Source organism: Anolis sagrei, chromosome 1, assembly GCF_037176765.1.
Source record: "Anolis sagrei isolate rAnoSag1 chromosome 1, rAnoSag1.mat, whole genome shotgun sequence".
Lineage (NCBI taxonomy): Eukaryota > Metazoa > Chordata > Lepidosauria > Squamata > Dactyloidae > Anolis > Anolis sagrei.
In genome coordinates this window covers 339,317,066-339,336,241 of record NC_090021.1, presented here as the reverse complement: position 1 = coordinate 339,336,241, position 19,176 = coordinate 339,317,066, and the positions used below count along the sequence as shown (strand labels likewise).

General features: G+C 45.4%; 1 protein-coding gene across 2 annotated transcripts in view; it reads left to right on the top strand.

The window, feature by feature from the left end:
- DDHD1 (DDHD domain containing 1) overlaps positions 1–13,301 on the top strand; it is a 65,038-nt gene extending 51,737 nt beyond the window's left edge. For both annotated transcript variants that reach the window (XM_060753129.2, XM_060753138.2), the window contains 3 exons: positions 4,711–4,963; positions 9,090–9,284; positions 13,105–13,301. In XM_060753129.2, coding sequence (XP_060609112.2) covers positions 4,711–4,963; positions 9,090–9,284; positions 13,105–13,289 — 633 coding nt within the window. In that variant the 3' untranslated portion in view covers positions 13,290–13,301. The remainder of the gene's footprint in view (positions 1–4,710; positions 4,964–9,089; positions 9,285–13,104) is intronic.
- The last annotated feature ends 5,875 nt before the right edge of the window (positions 13,302–19,176 follow it).

Sequence of the window (19,176 nt, the reverse complement as noted above, 5' to 3'; positions counted from 1 at the left end):
TTGTAATCCACTCTGAGTCCCTCCAGGAAGATAAAGCAGAATATAAATAAAGTGTATTATTATTTATTATTACAAACTATTTCCCTTCATAAAAAATTGCTGGAAGAAACATTAACAACCTTCGATATGCAGATGATACCACTTTGATGGCTCAAAGCGAGGAGGAGCTGAGGAGCCTTCTTACCAAGGTGAAAGAAGAAACTGCAAAAGCTGGGTTGCAGCTAAACATAAAAAAACAAGATTATGGCAACAAGAATGATTGATAACTGGCAAATAGAGGGAGAAAACGTGGAGGCCGTGACAGACTTTGTATTTCTAGGTGCAAAGATTACTGCAGGTGCAGACTGCAGCCAGGAAATCAGGAGACGCTTACTTCTTGGGAGGAGAGCAATGACTAACCTTGATAAAATAGTAAAGAATAGAGACATCACACTGGCAAGGAAGATCCGCATAGTTAAAGCAATGGTATTCCCCATAGTCACCTACGGATGTGAGAGCTGGACTATAAGGAAGACTGAGTGAAGGAAGAGAGATGCTTTTGAACCGTGGTGTTGGAGGAAAGTTCTCAGACTGCCTTGGACCACCAGAAGATCAACCTGTCCATACTTCAGGAAATAAAGCCCGACTGCTCATTGGAGGGATGGATAGTAGAGGCCAAGGTGAAGTACATTGCCCACATCATGAGAAGAAAGAAAAGCTTAGAGAAGACAATGATGCTGGAGGAAAAGGAAGGAAAAAGGAAGAGGGGCCAACCAAGGGCAAGATGGATGGATGGGATCCTTGAAGTGACTGGGTTGACCTTGAAGGAGCTGGGGGTGGTGACGGTTGACAGGGAGCTCTGGCATGGGCTGGTCCATGAGGTCACGAACAGTCAGAAACGACTGAACGAATGAACAACAACATCTCCCTTCATAGAGAAATAAAGGGATTGCTCGGGCATGGGCAAACTTTGGCCCTTCAGGTGTTTTGGACTTCAGCTCTCACAATTCCTAACAACCAGCAGGGAGTTGAAGTCCATGCCTGGGATCATTGCAGAACCCACCTCCTTTCATTTTGGCCAGGATTCCAAGGGGGAATGTCACAGTGGATTGAACCACTGCTTGCATTGGCACTCAGATCTGGCCGTGCTTGGGATTATTGCTAGATAACAGGTTGTGGAATATGGTCCATGTATCTCATGCCAGAATGTCATAGTAGCTTGAGCCCTTTCTTGCAGGTGGGGCACCTTGTGGTTAGATTTTCCACCTCATGTGCACTCAGATCTGAAGTCCTGGCCTTGCTTGAGAGTTTTGCTAAATAACAGATTACGGAAGATGGTTAATGACCATATGCCTGAGGAGGTCACCCAGACCGCCTGTGTGGACACAGGGGTGTGCGAGCATGTCACATCATGTGGCAGAGCTGCCTCCTGTTGGGAGGAAGAGAGACCTATATGTAGGAGAGTTCACAGCCCATTCCTTCCTGTGATTGACAGTGAGTGGGACGTGAGGGTCAACATTTGGCCTTCCCATCCTGTTCCAGGTGGGAGGCTGCCTTTGGGATTTTCAAAATTGTAGCAGGAGTGCTGTGCATTTCTATTTTTGTTAGTTTGCTTGTCCATGATCTTTGTGAATGTGTGCATTTTTGGTTCTATTGCATGGTACCACCCAGTTAACACAGCCAGCTGCAAAGTGACAAAATTATGTGTCTCCTTTGCTCAGGAATAGAAAGGGTATTTATTTGTCGTGTCAGGGCAACCAGTCAATTATATTACATTTCTAACAGAACAAAACAAACAGACAGACAGACAAAACACAAAATTTGCAAGTTTGGTAGTTGATTAAATGTCCTTTGACCAGTATCTGGCCACTTGGAGTGCTTCTGGTGTTGCTGCAAGAAGGTCCTCCCTTGTGCATGTGGCAGGGCTCAGGTTGCATCGCAGCAGGTGGTCAGTGGTTTGCTCTTCTCCACACTCGCATGTCGTGGATTCCACTTTGTAGCCCCATTTCTTGAGGTTGGCTCTGCATCTTGTGCCAGAGCGCAGTCTGTTCAGCGCCTTCCAAGTCGTCCAATCTTCTGTGTGCCCAGGGGGGAGTCTCTCATTTGGTATCAGCCATGGATTGAGGTTCTGAGTTTGAGCCTGCCACTTTTGGACTCTCGCTTGCTGAGGTGTTCCAGCGAGTGTCTCTCTAGATCTTACAAAACTACTTCTAGATTTAAGTCGTTGACGTGCTGGCTGATACCCAAACAGGGGATGAGCTGGAGTGATGTCTCTGCCTTGGTCCTTTCACTATTGGCTGCTACTTCCCGGCGGATGTCAGGTTGTACAATACCAGCTAAGCAGTATAATTTCTCCAGTGGTGTAGGGCGCAGACACCCTGTGATAATGCGGCATGTCTCACTAAGAGCCACATTTACTGTTTTAGTGTGGTGAGATGTGTTCCACACTGGGCATGCATACTCAGCAGCAGAGTAGCATAGCGCAAGGCAGATGTCAGCAAGAGTGAAAGTAGTCTGTCTGCTCTAGAAATGGCGGTGTGTTTCTTCACGCCTTAGTTTTTCTTCCAAGACCTTCTTCTGATTCCTTGCCCTGCCCTTTTCCAGCTGTGTGGAAATTGGTTGCAGAATGTGGCAAATACTGAATAGTTCTGATGTTTTCCAAAGGCTGTTAGGTGTTTGGTGGAAAATTATGTTTCATAAAACTTCAAAGATAGTAAATGCAGTGTCATTAGCTCTTATGATTAGGAAAATTCTGTAGCAAAGTTTCTTTGGATTTTTCCGAATATTAGGTAGTGATTTTTAAAATGCCAAATATAGGTCTGTCTAGAAACATTTCCTTGGTCCATCCTCATTTTTAGTACACCAATGACTACAACAATAATTTGGGAAGCAAGGATCATCCGACCACTACGATTCCTTGTCTCTGTTGAATATGTCACCCGTACCTCATGAAGGTGGATCTGACCAGGGTGGTCCATGCCTTAGTCACCTCTAGACTGGATTACTGTAATGCACTCTATGTGGGGCTGCCCTTGAAAACGGCTCGGAAATTCCAGATGATCCAACGGGCAGCAGCCAGGTTGTTAACCGGGGCTCCTTACAGGGAGCGGTCAACCCTCCTGTTTAAGGAGCTCCACTGGCTGCCATTCATTTTCCGGACCCAATTCAAGGTGCAGGTTCTCACCTACAAAGCCCTGAACGGTTTGGGACCCGCCTACCTTCGTGACCACATCTCTGTATATGAACCCACATGATCTCTTTGATCATCTGGAGAGGCACTGCTCTCGCTCCTACCTGCATCGCAAGCGCGATTGGTGGGGACGAGAGAGAGGGCCTACTTCGGTGGTGGCCCCTCGACTCTGGAACTCACTTCCTAAGGACATCAGGCGTGCCCCAACTCTGGCAGTCTTTAGGAGGAGCTTGAAGATGTGGTTGTTCCAGTGTGCCTTCCCAAAATAATGATCCCATAGTACGTTGTCCTCCAAAGCACTTTATATTGTTTTAGGTCTGTTTGTATGTTTCCACCATCACTTTTTCGTCCATGTCCAGCATTATTTTTAATTTTAACTACATTTGGCCTACCCATAGATTTTAAAGTGTGCTGTCCTATTGATAATGCTTATGTTATTGCTTTATTGTTTTGTTGTTTTTAATTGCTTGTATTGTTGTTGTTATTGCTTGTATTGTTGTATTTTGGGCTCAGCCTCATGTAAGCCACACCGAGTCCCCTGGGGAGATGGTAGCGGGGTATAAATAAAGTGTTGTTATTGTTATTATTATTGTTGTTATTCTATGTCACGCTGAAAACCTGAACTATTAGTATAGGAAATAAGTTGTCGTGAGTTTTCTGGGCTGTATGTCCATGCTACAGAAGCATTCTCTCCTGACGTTTCGCCTGCATCTATGGCAGGCATCCTCAGAGGTTGTGAGGTCTATGTATTGTCGAAGGCTTTCATGGCTGGAATCACTCAGTTCTTGTGGGTTTTTTCAGGCTATATGGCCATGTTCTAGAGGCATTTCTCCTGACGTTTCGCCTGCATCTATGGCAAGCATCCTCAGAGGTGAGGTCCTCACCTCTGGACCTCACCTCTGAGGATGCTTGCCATAGATGCAGGCAAAACGTCAGGAGAAATGCCTCTAGAACATGGCCATATAGCCCGAAAAAACCCACAAGAACGGTTGTGAGGTCTGTTGGAAACTAGGAAAATGGGGTTTATATAATAATAATAATAATAATAATAATAATAATAATAATAATAATAATAATAATAATAATCTTTATTTCTACCCCGCCACCATCTCCCCGATGGGGACTCGGAGTAGCTTACATGGGGCCAAGCCCGTACAACATAATACAGCAATAAAATCAAAGCATATACAACAGACAACAACAATATTATCAAGATGACATTTTAAAAAGTAAAATAAAATAAACATTCCAATAAACGCAATCACAGTAGTGATGACAATGGAATGTCCGGGGAGGGAGAAAGAGACCTTGTCAGTTTGAGGTAGTTGTGAATGTTACAATTGGCCAGCTTGATTAGCATTTAATAGCCTAGCAGTTTCAAGGTTTGGCTGGGGGAATCTTTTGTTGGGAGGTGATTAGCTGTTTCCTAACTTCAAAAGGAGAGTGTAAGTATCTGTCTAGCAAGAAAGAATGGGGTAACATGAAATAAATTATTTTTTGCCTTATCATCTAAGACATCTTTCTGGTTTTTTTACTTGCAGGCCTATAGACTAGAACCTTTAATTCTGAAGCATTATAGCAACATTTCTCCTGTCCAGATCCACTGGTACAACACCACGAACCCTCTACCTTACGAACACATGAAGCCAAGTCTCCTCAACCCGGCAAAAGATTCTACCTCAGCCCCGGAGAGTGAAGCTCTCCCGACGTTACCCAGCCCCACGACGTCCCCTGTCATGGCACGGCGGCACTATGGGGAGTCCATTACAAACATAGGCAAAGCAAGTATAATGGGTAACTATATTTGAAACCTTGACAGCTTGTGTTTATATGTAGCTATCTTATCTCTCTTACTAGTTGAGCTCTCCAGTTATGTATGCATGTCCTCATGCTCTGAAAATATATGTACTGTATTTACTAGAATCTAACGCTCACCTTTTTTGGCTAAATTATCTTGCAAAAATTAAGGTGAGCATTAGATTTGGGTAATGTGGACATCTTAGTTCTGAGCCAAAGCAATAGGGAAAGCTGCTCCAGGAGCAGCTGGAGCTTCAGTTTGAGGAATGTCATCTCCAATTTAATGGCCTGGGCTCACAGCTATGTAATCCTGGGATTGTAGTTTGGTGAGGCATCCACGCTCTTTGGCGGGAAAGGCTCAAGGTCTTGCAAAACTACCGTCCCCATGATTCCATGGCATTGAACTAAGGCAGTTAAAGTGCATTCATTCTACAGCATAGATGCATTCCAAGGTTGCTTTTCCATTGCAGAAAGCTTTGGTGTTCCAACACAGATGTTTTTAAAGAAGGATTTTAAAGCAGAAAGCAGTTTTAATAGCCAAATTACAAAGAGTGCATTACATTTGGTAGCAAATACTTTTTTTCGTTTCAGTGTTTTGAAAATTGAGGTGCGCATTAGATTCAATGGCACATTAGACTCGAGTAAATACTTCTAGTCTATCACATCTGGTGTCTTCTTCTGTCAGGAGTGTTTTCATTGTACTCTCTCATCCTCAGAGGAAGCCAAAGGCAAACCACCTGTGAGCAGTTCTTGCTAGCTTTTTTTTTTTTTTTTTTTTTTTTGTCATGTCAGGAACAACTTGAGAAACTGCAAGTTGCTTCTGGTGTGGGAGAATTGGCCGTCTGCAAGGACATTGCCCAGGGGGGACACCTGGATGATTTGATGTTTTATCATCCTTGTGGGAGGCTTCTCTCATGTCCCCGCATGAGGAGCTGGAGCTGATAGAGGGAGCTCATCTGCCTCTCTGCGGATTCGAACCTGTGACCTGTCAGTCCTCAGTCCTGCCAGCACAGGGGTTTAACCCACTGCGCCACCGGGGGCTCCTTCTTGCCAGTGAAGCCCCATGATGGGGTCAGGATAAGTCAGAAACAACTTCAAGGCACACAACAATAACAAGTGAAAGTCTCAGAACAAAGAGGTTGTTCACCTGTTAGTCGCCATCTGTAAACTCACACACCCTCCCCAGTGTCTCGTCCTTGTTTATTCTTACTGTGTTTCCACAATGCATTTGGGAATTGGAAAGGCTTCTGCCAAAAATGGTTGCAAAGGCACAGACTACCCGCTGTGTGTGGGTTCACAGATGACCGCTTGAGAAAGCACAGGCACAGGTCACCTGCTGACCACATGAACATTCAACCTCTGGTGGTACAACCTGCCAGCTCAATGTGGGTTCTCAGGGTGGCATTCTACTGAAACAACATCAAACAGTTTAAAACAATTCCAGATTTAAAAACACAGTGGCGTAATTTACAGTGGGATGAAAGGGTGTTAAGTAAACAAAACCTCAGAAAAGACTAAAACAATGAAAACCTTGTACACATACACTTTAAGAAGCAACAAGATTCAGACCCAAAGCTTTTAATAGGGATATATTCAGTGTTTTCATTTTAATGTTGAATACCTGGAAATATAATGAGAGGAGAAAGTCAGAAATGACCCCCCAGTGCAGGTAGTTTGAAAGCATTCCAGCTATATTTTGTGGCTCCAGCTCCATCCACAGGAGGGCAGCAGAGTCAGAAAAAAGGCCAAGTTCCTTCTTACATTTGAGTTTTTAGATTTGTTAAAAGTGAAGGTTTCTTGCCATTTTTAGATATCTATACATAGAATCATAGAATCAAAGAGTTGGAAGAGACCTCATGGGCCATCCAGTCCAACCCCATTCTGCCAAGAAGCAGGAATATTGCATTCAAATCACCCCTGACAAATGGCCATCCAGCCTCTGTTTAAAAGCTTCCAAAGAAGGAGCCTCCACCACACTCCGGGGCAGAGAGTTCCACTGCTGAACGGCTCTCACAGTCAGGAAGTTCTTCCTAATGTTCAGATGGAATCTCCTCTCTTGTAGTTTGAAGCCATTGTCCCATTGCGTCCTAGTCTCCAAGGAAGCAGAAAACAAGCTTGCTCCCTCCTCCCTGTGGCTTCCTCTCACATATTTATACATGGCTATCATATCTCCTCTCAGCCTTCTCTTCTTCAGGCTAAACATGCCCAGTTCCCTAAGCCGCTCCTCATAGGGCTTGTTCTCCAGACCCTTGATCATTTTAGTTGCCCTCCTCTGGACACATTCCAGCTTGTCAACATCACAAGAGGTAGTTTACTCAGGTTGCTTAGTAATGCTGTTAGTACTGGAATGGATGGGGGAGAGATGGGAGAATATCCACACAGCCATTGGAGTTAATATTCAAAGCAAGAAAATGCAGCCAGCATCAAAGATTTATTTGGGTTGTTGTAGGTTTTTTCGGGCTATATGGCCATGGTCTAGAGGCATTCTCTCCTGACGTTTCGCCTGCATCTATGGCAAGCATCCTCAGAGGTCACTTACCTCTGAGGATGCTTGCCATAGATTCAGGCGAAATGTCAGGAGAGAATGCCTCTAGACCATGGCCATATAGCCCGAAAAAAACCTACTACAACAACCCAGTGGTTCTGGCCATGAAAACCTTCGACAAAATATTTATTTATTATTTATTTATTTTAAACATTTATATTTCACCCTTCTCACTCCGAAGGGGGACTCAGGGCGGAGCACAGCATATACACCATTTAAAACTGTCCTAGTCATCCACGTAAAATCATTGGCCTGGTCATCTTTCCTATTGCCACTTTATTGCCCTGTCCTGAAAGCTTGGTCCCACAGCCAAGTTTTTACCATCCTTCTAAAGGACAGGAGGGAGGGTGCCAACCTGATTTCATCAGGAAGGGAGTTCCATAGCTGGGGAGCAATCACCAAGAAGGCCCTGTCTCTCGTCCCCACCAATCGTGCCTGTGACAATGGCAGGACGGAAAGAAAGGCCTCCCTGGAGGATCTTAATCTCCACAATGGTTCATAGGGGGAGATGTGTTTGGACAGGTAATTTGGATCTTTTGGAGGGGCCCTGCTCTCGGTCCCACCTCCTTCGCAATCGCGATTGGTGGGAACAAGGGACAGGGCCTTCTCGTTGGTGGCCCCTCAGCTCTGGAACTCCCTCCCGATGGAGATTAGATCTGCCCCTTCCCTCCTGACTTTTAGAAAGCTGGTAAAAACATGACTTTGAAATACTGCATTTGCAGAATGATGACTGAGTCAATAACTGCAGACCACACAGGCGGATGGCGATGAATTTATGATTTATTCTGACGAACTGACCTTTTGTAAATTGTATAACTGTATTTTAATGTATTTATGTACTATTGTATTATGATGTTTACTGTGGTTTATCTTATTGCATTTTAACCCTCTGCTGTTAGACGGCCTGAGTCCCTCTTCGGAGGTCGAGAAGACTGGGTTACAAAAGCTCGAAATAAATAATAAATAAAATAAATTTGGGCCAGGGCCATTTAGGGCTTTATAGGCCAAAGCCAGCACTTTGAATTGTGCCTGGTAGCAAACTGGCAGCCACTCGAGCTGGCACAACATGGGAGTTGTATGCTCCCTGTACGCCGCCCCAGTTATTAACCTGGCTGCCTCTTGTTGGACTATTTGAAGCTTACGAGCAGTCTTCAAAGGCAACCCCACGTAGAGTGCGTTGCAGTAGTCTATCCTAGATGTAATGAGAGCGTGCACCACCGTGGCCAAGTCTGCCTTCCCAAGGTACAACCAATAATAAAAATAAGGTCAACCAGGAAGGTCCAAGGGCCATTTTTCACCTGCCTTGCGCTCAGGGCTCTGCACCACCCTTTTATAAAAAATTCATTGTTTTGGGGGGGGTTTTGGGTACAGCAAAAATGTGGGTGCTTTTTTCTGGAAAAGAATAATGCCTATTAGAGGTGCAGAAAAACAGTCTGGCAGGACCATCAAGAAACTACAAAGGCAATTGGAGTTCTTATTTTTAGCTCCAGTTGTGCATGGATCCTCATGTGGAGGTTCTATGAGCTGTTTCCGCTTGCAGAACTGCAATTCCTCTTGTGTGGTGCTTCCCAAATGCAGGTGCTGCCAGCATTGGCAAAGGTCTCGGAGGGATGCTCTTCTCGAGATTTGGGCGCGCCACTGCTCCCACTGCGCAGGGACTGGAACCAGGCAAAGAAGGGACCGAAGTAGAGGAGAAGAAGTCCACCGTGAACCAAACAACGATCGGGACGCAGACCTTCCCCCATAGCAGCTCCGGCTTCCTGGACCCAACATGTAAGCAAGCTGTTTGGTCTGGCAACCTCCACGTTGCCAGTCTTGGCTTTACCTTTCACTCTGAAAGAAGGACAGTTTAAGTCTTTCAACAGAGTTTGGATGCTCACTTCTCAGAAATACTTCAACTATAGAATCATAGAATCCAAGAGTTGGAAGAGACCTCATGGGCCATCCAGTCCAACCCCATTCTGCCAAGAAGCAGGAATATTGCATTCAAATCACCCCTGACAGATGGCCATCCAGCCTCTGTTTAAAAGCTTCCAAAGAAGGAGCCTCCACCACACTCTGGGGCAGAGAGTTCCACTGCTGAACGGCTCTCACAGTCAGGAAGTTCTTCCTCATGTCAGGAAGTTCTTCCTCATGTTCAAATGTAGTTTGAAGCCATTGTTCCATCACGTCCTAGTCTCCAGGGAAGCAGAAAACAAGCTTGCTCCCTCCTCCCTGTGGCTTCCTCTCACATATTTATACATGGCTATCATGTATAATGTAGAATGGGGGATGCCTGGCTCGAGAGCAGTACGTGTTGTCCATGAGGACTCCAAAGATCTTGGAGTCCTCATGGACAACAAGTTAAACATGAGCCAACAATGTGATGTGGCAGCAAAAAAAGCCAATGGGATTTTGGCCTGCATCAATAGGAGCATAGTGTCTAGATCTAGGAAAGTCATGCTCCCCATGCTCTATTCTGTTTTGGTTAGACCACATCTGGAATATTGTGTCCAATTCTGGGCACCACAATTCAAGAGAGATATTGACAAGCTGGAATGTGTCCAGAGGAGGGCGGCTAAAATGATCAAGGGTCTGGAGAACAAGCCCTATGAGGAGCGGCTTAAGGAGCTGGGCATGTTTAACCTGAAGAAGAGAAGGCTGAGAGGAGATATGATAGCCATGTATAAATATGTGAGAGGAAGCCACAGGGAGGAGGGAGCAAGCTTGTTTTCTGCTTCCTTGGAGACTAGGACGTGGAACAATGGCTTCAAACTACAAGAGAGGAGATTCCATCTGAACATTAGGAAGAACTTCCTGACTGTGAGAGCCGTTCAGCAGTGGAACTCTCTGCCCCGGAGTGTGGTGGAGGCTCCTTCTTTGGAAGCTTTTAAACAGAGGCTGGATGGCCATCTGTCAGGGATGACTTGAATGCAATATTCCTGCTTCTTGGCAGGAGATTGGACTGGATGGCCCATGAGGTCTCTTCCAACTCTTTGATTCTATGATTCTATATCTCCTCTCAGCCTTCTTTTCTTCATGCTAAACATGCCCATATACATTACTGGACTGGCCAGGGGTTGGACTAAATGGCCATTGAGGTCCCTTTTGACTCCATTTGCTGCCCTCACAACCATTTAAATGTTTTTCCAGCCATGAAACCCTCTTTTCTGAACAACAGTGATGGTCTTCTGAGGGTAAAATGCGTCATTTGGGTAGTAGAGGAGGCCTGAGGTCCATATGTTTGCTGGACTTTACCCAATTGCAATTATTTGACTCTTAAGAAAACAGGAGCTTGTTTTAGGAATCCCAACTTTATTAATCAACTGGGAAAGGGAAGGCCTGATTTGGAGCAGCTGGGAGGGGAGGGAGCGAGAGCATCTTTCTGAGATGTGTGGAAGGCCCTGAGGATAAAAAAAAAATGTACCTCTAAGACAGTAGTTCTCAACCTGTGGGTCCCCAGATGTTTTGGCCTTCAACTCCCAAAAATCCTAACAGCTGGTAAACTGGCTGGGATTTCTGGGAGCTGTAGCCCCAAAACACCTGGGGACCCACAGGTTGAGAACCACTGCACTAAGAAATTTATTTGTTTACCTATTTGTTGCATGTGTATGCTGTCTTTCTCCCATAGTAGTGACACAAAGCAGCTTCAAAAAAAATCCACATATCCTCAGGCAAACCCAGTTGGCTTCCAAAATGCCTGTAAAAGAGAGGAATTATAGTGGAATGGTAGGCTTTAGTTGCAGTTCATTTAGCCATTCTCTTGCCAAGATTTAGTAACTCTTGTTTTTATGACTTGCTAATTTTTCCATAGTCTCCAAATGACCACAAACTTAGGCCCTCCCTCCAGCCAGTAGACTATTAGGAATGGGGGAGATTATGTCCAAAACAGCTGAAGGTCCAACGTTTGCCCTTGACTGCTTGATAAAAAAAGGAATGTGGTAGAGTAGTGTTTCTCAACCTTCCTAATTCCACAACCCCTTAATACAGGTTCTCAAGTTGTGGTGACCCCCAACCATAACATTATTTTCGTTGCTACTTCATAACTGTAATTTTGCTACTGTTGTATTTTTGTTCACTGGACCAAATTTGGCACAAATATCCTGTATGGCCAAATTTGAATACTGGTGAGGTTGGGATTGATTTTGTTATTTGGGAGTTGCGGTTGCTGGGATTTATAGTTCACCAACTATCAAAGAGGATTCTGAACTTCACCAATGATACATTAAGTCAGCTGCATTAAGATCACTACTGACTAAAAGGTCATGAGTTCGAAGCAAGCCCGGGTCGGAGTGAGCTTCCGACCAATTTGTGTAGCTTGCTGTCGACCTTTGCAGCCCAAAAGACAGTTGCATCTGTCAAGTAGGAAATTTAGATACCGCTTATGCGGGGAGGCTAATTTACGAGGCCATAAAAATCTCCAGTAAGCATGCAAAGAATGAGGAAGTACTTCATCAGTGTCACCAATGGACGGTATAGCAACAGCTCCTCTGGTGGCCAGAATACCCTCATGAAAAAAAGCTGGAATGTTAAATAGCCTCTGTGTGTCTGCCTATATGTATTGTGTGTCTATGGCATTGAATGTTTGCCATGTATATGTTCCCTGTAATCCGCCCTGAGTCCCCTGCGGGGTGAGAAGGACGGAATATAAATACTGTAAATAAATAAATAGGGGAGATGGTGGACAGGTATAAAAATAAAACATACCACCCCCCGCTACACCAGCTCCACTGGCTGCCGGTCCATCTCTGAGCCCAATTCAAAGTGCTGGTTTTGACCTATAAATCTCTATATGGTTCTGGCCCAGCTTACTTGTCCGAACGCATCCACCCCTATGTCCCACCTCGTAATCTAAGATCATCCGGGGAGGCCCTGCTCTCGCTCCCGTCAACATCACAGATGCGCCTGGCGGGGACGAGAGACAGGGCCTTCTCGGCTGTGGCCCCCCCGCCTATGGAGGGGGGGGTAAGATCCACTCCCTCCTGGCTTTTAGAAAAGAAATAAAATCATGGTTTTGGGACCTACTGCCTTTGGGCAGTAGAAGTAAATGTATGCAGCATTTCGGAAAGACAATGACTGGAACGGCAATCCGATAGACGAGACTGTTTTATTGTTTTAATTATTGTTTTATTGCTCATGGATATATTTTTAAATTTAATTTATGTCTAACTGTAGTGTATAATTGTAATTAGGTTCTTGTGGGGTTTTTTGGGCTGTATGGCCATGTTCTAGAGGCATTTTCTCCTGATGTTTCACCTGCATCTATGGCAAGCATCCTCAGAGGTAGTGAAGATGCTTGCCATAGATGCAGGCGAAACGTCAGGAGAAAATGCCTCTAGAACATGGCCATACAGCCCAAAAAAACCCACAAGAACCTAGTGATTCCAGCCATGAAAGCCTTCGACAATAATTGTAATTGTTTGTACTGGCATTGAATTTTTGCCATTGCTTATGTGTAAACCGCTTTGAGTCCCCCTCGGGGTGAGAAAAGCGGTATACAAATACTGTAAATAAATAACATTATAATGCTGGCCACGGGTTTCCTCGCTGGGAATGGTATTGTTCATTTGCAAAGCCTTGGATGCTGACCTGTCCTTCTCTCTTCCCTCCGCAGTGGAGCTAGAGCACAGGATTGACTTTGAGCTCAGGGAAGGCCTGGTGGAGAGCCGGTACTGGTCTGCCGTCACCTCGCACACCGCTTACTGGTCTTCTATGGACATTGCCCTCTTCCTCCTCACCTTCATGTACAAGCAGGAGCAAGAGGAGGACGGCATCAAGCCCCACTTAGACTCTGTTTGATTTTAGCTTGGGGGGTGGGGGGGAGGGAGGGGAGGGGGAGGCGAGGGGGGAGGATGACACTTGGCCAGCGGCAGGCACGGAGCGGTCTGTTTCCGAGGCACGGTGGTTTCAGGTTTAAATGCATGTCTGGATCTCTTCCTTCTGAGATTGTTTGCTCTTCGAGGCGCGTTTCCAGTCCTCTGCCAGTTGAGGCCTTCTTGAAAGAACGGCTCTCGGTTCCCGCTCGGTCGGCGGCGGACGAACAGACCAGAGGCAGTTGTTTCGGCATCCACGGTAGGGTTGGCACTGTTACAAATTAACCACAACTATTGTTTAACCGAGTTAATTTTTTTGTCCAAGCGCAGAGGTTAGTCCTCCTGAACGGAATTTGTTTTCGTTCTAAGAAAAATCCCCACACTCCTAAAACAGCCATGTTCCATGATGACCTAGACGGCAAAATGGGTCTCACCTTTCTGACCAAAGTCTGCTCCTCCTGAGTCCATTGGGATTACTCCTCTCAGGAAGGCAGCAGGCTCAAACAAAGCGTGTGCTAACACCACAACACTCCACCAGATACTAAAACTGGAAAGCAGGCATGAAGCAAATACTTTGAGATACTGTAATTATAATTTATTTTTTACCTCCGACTCACTGTCGCTTTGTTTTACTCCAGTCCGTGTCCTTTTTTCTACGGTTCCTCTCTCCTCCGTTGTTTTTTGTTTTGTTCTGTTTTTCTCCCGTTTGGGGTCGAGAAGACGTACGTTAAAGAACCACATTTCTTTTCTACAGTGTTAAAAACAGCTTTATTCCTCAGACGACATATCTTTGTACTATTCCAAAAGGAGCTATGGACACTGTGGCACACTTTTCAGTATTTTTTCATTAAAAATAAACCTTTGTGGACTCACACAAATAACCTTTGTTGTTGTATGTATTTTTCTTCCAAGGCTGTGTTCCCTGGGAGACCTGGAGTTTTCTTCGTGAAGTGTAAAATAGCTGCATTGGAATTAATTTTCAGTGGGGACAGAAACTGAGTCTGGAATCTATTACTTACTTAGGCGATTCCTCGTTGGACGAGTAAGATGGTCTTCCATTATGGATTTCCTTGTGGGTCCGTATGTGGCTGTGGAGCCCTATTCTTGCTCTGCATCTTCTTCCGCAGTGAGGGCATTGGTTTCCAGGTGGAAGGTGGTCCCGGTCGGGGTTGGCTTGACGCACCTTCCTCCTGGCACGTTTCACTCTTTCACCCTCCACTCGTGCCTCCTCAAATTCTGCAGCACTGCTGGTCACAGCTGACCTCCAGCTGGAGTGCTCAAGGGCCAGGGCTTCCCAGTTCTCAGTGTCTATGCCAGAGTTTTTAAGGTTGGCTTTGAGCCCATCTTTAAATCTCTTTTCCTGTCCACCAACGTTCCGTTTTCCGTTCTTAAGTTCGGAGTAGAGCAACTGCTTTGGGAGACGGTGGTCAGGCATCCGGACAACGTGGCCGGCCCAGCAGAGTTGATGTTGGAGGACCATCGCTTCAATGCTGGTGGTCTTTGCTTCTTCCAGCACACTGACGTTTGTCCGCTTGTCTTCCCAGGAGATTTGCAGGATTTTCCGGAGGCAGCGCTGATGGAAACGTTCCAGGAGCTGCATGTGACGTCTGTAGACAGTCCACGTCTCACAGGCATATAGCAGGGTTGGGAGGACAATAGCTTTATAAACAAGCACCTTGGTATCCCTACGGATGTCCCGGTCCTCAAACACTCTCTGCTTCTGGAATCTATACTTCCTCAGTCATCCATCTATTCTATATAAATAAAATGTAATGTTCGTTTGTGGGATTAACAGAACTCAAAAACCACTGGACGAATTGATACCAAATGTGGACAGCACACACCTAGCAATGTATGTCTGTAAAGAAGACCGTTTTAATGCCACCGAATGCCACCAAATGTGAAGGTGCGAGTGGTAAAACACCCACTGCCACCTAATCTATGAGGGAAGCCAGGCAACGATCAATATCAACCTTGGAGCTATTTTATAAAGGGACTGTTAATTACAGAAGGCTTTATTTATTTGATAGCGTAGCGTTTACTTTCCTGGCTTGACTTTACTATTACAGGCTGTTCAACTTAGGAGAAACTGTATCAGGCAAGGCTTGAGGAGAACAGTAACAAGTTTATTTTAACAGGAGTTTAACATGTTTAACTGTTTCTTCTCAAGAGGCACAAATCTTGATGGTTACATTGGAAAGGTTTCATGAGTAATCTCAGGCACAGACTTCAAAATGTTTCACAGCAGGCACAGCAGGCTTAAACCCAGCCAAACCTTGATTCTTAATTTAGAATCAACAACCCCCTGTAGCTCTCCCACTACCGGGTCCTTCTCTGCAACTACTTTGGTCACCAATTGATTCCCTGAATCCCCACCCTGAGATTCAGTCTTTCCTATAGCACACCGGCTACAGACACATTCCCTGAATCTCCACCCAGAGACTCAGTCCTCTCAGTAGCTCACTGGCGTACTGACTGACTTTTTAAAACAGCTGCCTCCTGACGAGGCAATTGGCTCCGCCCCTGTTGCTATGGCAACTCAGCTAACGCCAAGCCACCCTCTCCAACAAAACATAATCCTCCATACTTACCATCCCTAAACTACTGTTTAAATTACACATAACCAAAGGAATAAAATTTACACATCATCACAATGTCCTTCACTCAAAAAAATTGGATTTTGTCATTTGGGAGTTGTAGTTGCTGGGATTTATAGTTCACCTACAATCAAACAGCATTCTGAACCCCACCAACGATGGAATTGAACCAAACTTGGCACACAGTTCTCCCATGACCAACAGAAAATACTGGAAGGGTTCAGTGGGCAGTGTCCTTTGGTTTTGGAGTTGTAGTTCACCTACATCCAGAGATCACTGTGGACTCAAAACAGTGATGGCTCTGGACCAAACTCTACATGAGTACTCAATTTGCCCAAATGTGAACACTGATGGAGTTTGGGGGAAATAGAATCTTGACATTTGGGAGTTGTAGTTGCTGGGATTTGTAGTTCACCTACAATCAAACAGCATTCTGAACCCCACCAACGATGGAATTGAACCAAACTTGGCACACAGTTTTCCCATGACCAACAGAAAATACTGGAAGGGTTCAGTGGGCAGTGTCCTTTGGTTTTGGAGTTGTAGTTCACCTACATCCAGAGATCACTGTGGACTCAAACAGTGATGGCTCTGGACCAAACTCTACATGAGTACTCAATATGCCCAAATGTGAACACTGGTGGAGTTTGGGGAAAATAGAATCTTGACATTTGGGAGTTGTAGTTGCTGGGATTTGTAGTTCACCTACAATCACAGAGCATTCTGAAGCCCGCCAACAATAGAATTGGGTCAAACCTCCCACACAGAACCTCCATGACCACCAGAGTGGGCCACAGCAACGCGTGGCAGGGGACGGCTAGTAATAATAATAACACTGTATTTATATTCCGCCCTATCTCCCCAAGGGGACTCAGGGAAGATTGCATACAGGGCAAACATTCAATGCCGTTATTGAATAAACAATACAGAGACAGACAGAACAGAAAGGAGGTATGTTGTGTCAACATCCAGCTTTTTGGCACCTTGGAGGTTGTGCTCAAATTCAGCTATGCGGGGGGGGGGGGGGGGGGAGGGTGCTGTCACTCCATCCTCTATGACATAGAGTCATCAGAACTTCTTCCTTTCTTTTGTTCACTGGGCATTTTCTGATCTTTTCTCCTTATGGTATCGTAAAATACTTCCCTCACTTGTTTTAGCGGTATCTAGTTTCCCTACTTACAGCTCAAGCTGCTTAGGTCAACAGTGAGCTGGGCTGGCAGTCGGGAGCTCACACCAACCTGGGGTTTTGAACTGGCAACCTTTCAGTTGGTTTTATTTTATTTATCGTGTCATCAGCAACCATACCATTGTATTACAATTCTACCAGAGCAAAACAAACACACAGATTAAAAAGAAAAAGAAAAAAAAGTTGGTAGATCTTATCATTGCTGGTGATTTTCCAGCTGTGCTAAAGCCCGGCCCAAATTGAATGCAGAAATGAGCAACACTGAACCCTCGGTGGTGCAATGGGTTAAACCCTTGTGCCGGCAGGGGCTGTGACCAAAAGGTCAGCGGTTCAAACCTGGGGAGTAGGGTGAGCTCCAGCCTGTCAGCCCCAGCTTCCCATTCAGGGACATGAGAGAAGCCCCCCACAGAATGGCAAAGCATCCTGGCATCCCCTGGGCAACACCCTTGCAGGTAGCCAATTCTCTCATGCCAGAAACAACTTGCACGAAAAAAAAGTTTAGGACTCAATGCAACTAGAAAAATACTGGGCTGTATGGCCACGTTCCAGCAGCATTCTCTCCTGACGTTTCACCCACATCTACGGCAGGCATCCTCAGAGATGGTTTTAAGGTTTAAGTTGTATCGATTATCAGATGCATTTTGGACATGTAGTGAGTAATGGCAGCACTGTCCCGAAGCTGGATATCTGACCCAAAAAGGGCTGCTTGGAGAGCTAATTCTTCCTTATTATGTGCTGGAATGTTAAATGCTGCTGCTTTGTTTTTCATCTCTCTGGAATGCAAGCAGGCATCTCGCTTTTCTATCCCGAGTCATGAAATGGACTTAGAAAACAGACTCCATTGAAATCCATTCGTGATCTCTGTTTATCTCTGAACTCTGCCCTTCAGAAGAGCGCTTTTTTGTGGGATGGGATGGAGAGCAAAACTATTGCACTGTGGAATTTTTTTTTTCAAAAATGCAATAGCAGCACTTGAATGTATTTTGCAAGATTGATTGGCAAGATGGATGGGAGAACTGGGGAAGACCCAAGTTGAAGAGGTGTATGTTCGCTAAAGAATCATAGAATCAAAGAGTTGGAAGAGCCCTGATGGGCCATCCAGTCCAACCCCATTCTGCCAAGAAGCAGGAATATTGCATTCAAATCACCCCTGACAGATGGCCATCCAGCCTCTGTTTAAAAGCTTCCAAAGAAGGAGCCTCCACCACACTCAGGGGCAGAGAGTTCCACTGCTGAACGGCCCTCACAGTCAGGAAGTTCTTCCTCGTGTTCAGATGGACTCTCCTCTCTTGTAGTTTGAAGCCATTGTTCCATTGCGTCCTCGTCTCCAGGGAAGCAGAAAACAAGCTTTCTCCCTCCTCCTCCCTGTGGCTTCCTCCCACATATTTATACATGGCTATCATATCTCCTCTCAGCCTTCTCTTCTTCAGGCTAAACATGCCCAGCTCCTTAAGCTGCTCCTCATAGGGCTTGTTCTCCAGACCTTTTATCATTTTAGTCGCCCTCCTCTGGACACATTCCAGCTTGTCAATATCTCTCTTGAATTGTGGTGCCCAGAATTGGACACAATATTCCAGGTGTGGTCTAACCAAAGCAGAATAGAGCATGGGGAGCATGACTTCCTTAGATCTAGACACTATGCTCCTATTGATGCAGGCCAAAATCCCATTGGCTTTTTTTGCCGCCACATCACATTGTTGGCTCATGTTTAACTTGTTGTCCATGAGGACTCCAAGATCTTTTTCACACGTACTGCTCTCGAGCCAGGCCTCGTCCCACATTCTGTCTCTTTGCATTTCGTTTTTCCTGCCAAAGTGGAGTATCTTGCATTTGTCCCTGTTGAACTTCATTTTGTTAGTTTTGTCCTTTCATCTCTCTAATCTGTCAAGATCGTTTTGAATCCTGCTCCTGTCCTCTGGAGTCTTGCCTCTCTCTCCCAATTTGGTGTCGTCTGCAAACTTGATGATCCTGCCTTCTAACCCTTCTATGGCTTTGTTGTTCCCAAAGGTCGACTCTGGCATCAGTTTTCAGTGCCAGGCCTTACTCTCCAGGGATGTGTTATTTCCCCAACTTTATTCTCCATCTTCATC